This window comes from Genypterus blacodes, unplaced genomic scaffold (genome assembly GCF_046128005.1).
Source record: "Genypterus blacodes isolate CSIRO-AG114 ecotype Tasmania unplaced genomic scaffold, CSIRO-AGI_Gbla_v1 ptg000019l_1, whole genome shotgun sequence".
Classification (NCBI taxonomy): domain Eukaryota; kingdom Metazoa; phylum Chordata; class Actinopteri; order Ophidiiformes; family Ophidiidae; genus Genypterus; species Genypterus blacodes.
Genome location: NW_027466832.1, coordinates 3842501 through 3847500, shown reverse-complemented (window position 1 = coordinate 3847500; position 5000 = coordinate 3842501). Strand labels below are relative to the sequence as shown.

Genomic DNA, 5000 nt, shown 5'->3' with positions numbered 1-5000 from the left:
ATGGATGCTATCAGGAGTTGTGTGTGTGTGTGTGCTGATTAAGGAGCTGCTGATTACTCACTGGTCTAAATTTGTCGTTAGGGATAAAGAGCGATGACGTTGCTGTGGAGGAAAATGTTGGAATGGATGAATGGAATGGAATCAAACAGGGAAACTCAGGGAAACTCACCTGTTCACACACTGTTCACGTACAAAGTTACTGTTCTTTGTTTCCTGGCTGGATTTTCCCAAATCTGAAGCGTAAAGTGAGACACCACACTGACATTTTAACTAACTGCTATAAGAACAAACTAACATCTTCTAAACCAAATGTGACTGACCACACAGAGGGTCAGCCTGGGTCTTTCAGGTGATTCAGCTGATTCAGAAAGCCGCGCACCTTAAACTCCACGTGTGGCTGAAATGGAAGGCGCCGATATGTGTAAGTGTAGATTTGGTCCAGGTTTGACTGGATGAGTTTGGCCCACGTCACGTCAGGGGAGGGACGAGGAGACGTTACATGTGCTGGATGTGTGCGGAGACACACGGTACATAATCAGTACATAATCTGCGAGACATTTCACAGAATGTCAGCGCGTGGGTCCATGTTCTGTCTGAATCAGAGTCGGTTGTATCATGCCCTACGATGGTTGAAGACATGTGCAGATGTAGTAACGTTTGTAGCTCAGCATGGGTTCATGCTTATGTTAGTGTCACACATCCATGTCCCATCTGAGTCCAGTGGATGGTGAAAGCTTCTTCCTCTTGCAACTGTGGGAAACATTTTAGCGATGATCAAACACTTTTGTGTCACTCTGAAAGAAAGAAAAACAGGAATGTTGTGTTTCCCTTCAATAATTTCCAATGTTCCGCTTTGATGCAACCCCACCGCCCACAGACTGTGTCTGGAGGACAGGAGATACCATCAGACCATCTGCTTCCCTCCCACGTCTTCCTGCTGCTCCCAGCCGACGCAGCGTCGACAGCCGGAAGACTTCACGCTTCACGAGCACGACTACATCAAGCTCCGAACGCAGATCACACGAGTCAGACAGAGATTTGACTCCATTCTGATGTTTTTTGGGAAAATCTCATCTGAACACTGTGTGTGTTCCTCTGCAAGTCGTGTCATCGTGGAGATGTGTGTGCTTCTCTCATGTCTGTAGGTCTTTGAATGGACCCTTATGGAGACCAGGACATCTCTAAACTTGCTCAGTGTTAATGAAAGTATTTGATGGTATTTCCTCTGGTTACCTCGCCCCTCTGGCACCAGTTAAAGGTTTTCCTCGGTCAGCTGTGATTTTGAGCGTTTTCACTCTTTAAATGATGCTGATTCACACGCCAGCTTCCACACTGACAGCAGGTTGGAGACCTTGAAGGCTCCTCTGGGCCAGGCTGGACGCAGCACCCCTTCGTGCCTCTCTGGTCTGTGATTGGCTCAGAGAGGGACAGAGTTCTCTATGGTTCTAAGGTTTCATGATGTGATTCTTCTGGTAGGATGCTCTCAGCTGGAAGCTTCGGCGTGATCAGTTCAGCCCTCCATGTTTGCTGACTTTAACATTCCTCCATTTGAACCAAGTCTGCGTTTACAGAAGTTCTTTCGACTTTCTGTTGTTTGCCCCATGACTAAATTTGACCTTTGATCTCCTCCTCAGTAACCCCCAGGATGCCTGAGCAGAGCAACGATTACCGTGTGGTGGTGTTTGGTGCTGGCGGGGTGGGAAAGAGCTCGCTGGTCCTTCGCTTCGTTAAAGGCACCTTCAGGGACACCTACATCCCCACTGTGGAGGACACATACAGACAGGTAGGTCAAGGGTCACAGACTGACCACAACAGCTTATGGAGGGAATGCAACCACAACTACCACAGTGCACTGCAGGAACATACAGCCAATCACAGAGCTTTAAATTCTGTAGTGTGAAGTTCTACAGCATCATTCTGAATCTATTTGCTTTCTGATTCTGAATCAATTTGAAGGTTTAGTGCTGAATTATTGATGAGTGTTTGATCTCTCTGCCAGGTGATCAGCTGTGATAAGAGTGTGTGCACGCTGCAGATCACCGACACCACAGGAAGTCATCAGTTTCCCGCCATGCAGCGCCTGTCAATCTCCAAAGGCCACGCCTTCATCCTGGTCTTCTCAGTTACCAGCCGCCAATCACTAGAGGAACTCAAACCCATCTACCAACAGGTGTGTGTGTGTGTGTGTGTGTGTGTGTGTGTGTGTGTGTGTTGGGCCTTGATGGATATATCACCATGTTTCAGACATACGTATAGTAGATCATATAGGTCATATTGGTGTTGCAAGAGTTTTCTTACAGCTCTCTCCCTCTACCTCCAGGTTCTGGCCATCAAAGGCAATGTGGAGTCCATTCCCATCATGCTTGTAGGCAACAAGAGCGATGAGACGGCTCAGCGGGAGGTGGACAAAAAGGAGGGTGAGGCTCAGGCAACCGCCTGGAAGTGCGCCTTCATGGAGACGTCAGCCAAGACAAACACCAACGTGAAGGAACTGTTCCAGGAGCTGCTGTCCCTGGAGAAGAGGAGGGACATGAGCCTGAGCATCGACGGCAAGCGCTCAGGAAAACAGAAACGAGCCGACAAGCTGAAGGGGAAGTGCAGCATCATGTAGAGCAATCGGCCCCGATGAAAGACTCACTGTAAGAGGAGGAGGAGGGATGGTGGTGATAGAACTTTGGTTTCCTTCAAAGATGCTCATGAGTAGATGAGAGGTTCACGTGGATTGATGGATTGCTAGGCAGCTGATAACAAAAAATGGATGTTGCTTTGTTCCCTTTTAAAAAGCTGCATGTGCGTTTTCTGTGTTTTGGCGTCAGGTTTTCAAATTAGAAAAACCAAACCCTAAGGAAACAATCAAACACATTCTTTGATATTGTTAAAACTTGGAAACTCAATCTTTGCCTTTATAAAGTTGTGGGCTGTTCATGTGGATTAGCCTTCTTTGCTTAACACAGCTGCACTTAAATGCATCATTTCCCCTCTTCATTCGGGGTCAATTAGCCCACCCGTATTCCGACAAGAAAGCAGACAGTCCAAGAGTCTGTAGCCAGTATAGAATAACCACATCCCCTCCATACAGGAAGTCCAAAAACCAGAGGTGACTCAAAGTTGATACATGTTTAGCATTCTGTAGCATGAACTTATGTCTATACAGCCAAATCCATGAAGCCCACAGGAACAAATGTGATGAGTCCGAGTGAGTTTGGACCTAAAATGAATAAACACTTCTGATTCACGCTCATTAAAATGCTCCACTGTTTGTAATGTGACACTTCTTTGTGTTTATAGAAGCAAAGATAATTAAAGTACACAGGCTGTTTGGCTGAGGAAAGAACATCTGTGCTTCGTTCACCCTTTGAGGTTCTCGGCAAAACAAAACAAGCGCGCCTCATTTAGCCACTCCAGCTTTAAGTAGTCATCAGGTAGAGTGGAGGATGCTGGGAAGGAAAGGTAGATAGGCAGAAAGAGGAAGACAAACAGAAAATAGAATGAATTTGCCCTCTGCTGGTGGAAAGTGGAGCTCATATCGGATTGTCTAGGCCAGTCAAGTTTATTTATATAGCCCAATATCACAGGAAGAAACCTTGGGAGAGGCAATTCCATGAGAGATTCCCTCTCCACGAATTACTGGGTGTGCAATAGGAACTTCCAGTGGGATTAAACAGAGGTACAGAGGACATGCAGGGCAAAACACATAAAAGTCATGCATTGGGATATAGCATGCAAGACAGGGACAAGGGAGAGAGAGACAGGGAGAGGGAGGGAGAGGGGGGGAAAGAGTGATGACGAGAAAAGTAAAGCACAGTAAAATTGTGTGTATAGAGTCTTTCTCCTAGGGCGGAGGTTTGAGGGGAGGAAGATGGGATGCCATGGAAGATGGGATGGGGAGGAGGGGCAGAGTGGGAGAGGGAGCCGCAAAGTCTAAGGAAATAAAGAAGATTAAGCACATATTGTAAAATTATTTAAACGGCGTAATCAGATGTCGTTGGTTCATTTCCCCTCCGGTAATGTGTCGCCCTCTACTTGTGGAAGAGAGAACTTCACTCCTTTTATTTATTTTAATTTAACCAAGCATACAACAAAGCATAATAAGTATTAATAAAAACCTAAATTGTAGAAAGTTGATGTATTATTTATTTGATGTATTATTCATTATTTTGTTGTTACAGAAAATGTAAAAATAAATTGATCAGGTAAATTTAAAACAACCAAAGAAGACAACTTGAATTGAAAGAATATTTATTTGTATTTATTTTTTGTCGTTTTTATTCTCATTATTGAAATCTAATAGGGTTTCATATTGACGTTTTCACACTGTGGGTGCAGCCACTAGAGGGGGCTGACTCTTCATCGTTCCACCCATTCTTCATCCTCCTCCTCTTCTCATCTGTGATTTGTGTGTAACACATAGCACACAGTATTACTCCTTAATCAGAAAGTACAAATTCTTCATCACAAACTAAAAACCTCCATTCAAACTGGAGTATATTACGGTCAAATGGCTCAAAAGTAAAAGAATGACGGAGAGAAAGAAAGAAAGATGCGAAGAAACAATGTTTCCTGTGATATGAATGATATTGGGGTCAAATCACACATTGTTAGGATTAGGAATTCAGGTGGTAACTTAAGTATTTAGCCTATTTGGAAGCTCACAATGCAAGATAGGCTTAACTGACAATAGTAACTGTCCCAACATGGGGTCAACCGTGGAAGACTCAGCAATCCCCTTCACAGTTACAGAGAGCTGTGCAGTCTAAGGCAGCTTTTTTGCACTTACACTGCTTAACACAACCCTTCTTACATTTGCAGGAGATAAGTTCATAGCTGGACTGGCCTGCATCAGGCAGACATGTCCAAGATGGTTCATAATGACCCTCAGATGCCTTTGACCAGTCCCATCTACAAGGAGAAGGAAGCTCGGGTGTTGACACCAGAATCTGACCCCATACATGGCCTCCTTGATAGACTGTCCTCTTAACATGCTCCTTCAGGACAGCGTT

The 5000-nt window shown here is 44.9% G+C and overlaps 1 protein-coding gene across 3 annotated transcripts in view; it reads left to right on the top strand.

The window, feature by feature from the left end:
* Positions 1–3076, top strand: part of diras1a (DIRAS family, GTP-binding RAS-like 1a) — a 5622-nt gene extending 2546 nt beyond the window's left edge. The window contains exons 3-6 of one of the 3 annotated variants that reach the window (XM_076141641.1): positions 878–1097; positions 1635–1783; positions 2000–2170; positions 2321–3076. In XM_076141641.1, coding sequence (XP_075997756.1) covers positions 1646–1783; positions 2000–2170; positions 2321–2611 — 600 coding nt within the window. In that variant the 5' untranslated portion in view covers positions 878–1097; positions 1635–1645 and the 3' untranslated portion in view covers positions 2612–3076. Of the gene's footprint in view, positions 1–81; positions 246–877; positions 1098–1634; positions 1784–1999; positions 2171–2320 lie in introns of all 3 variants that reach the window. The other 2 variants (XM_076141642.1, XM_076141640.1) reach the window with 2 other exon arrangements.
* The last annotated feature ends 1924 nt before the right edge of the window (positions 3077–5000 follow it).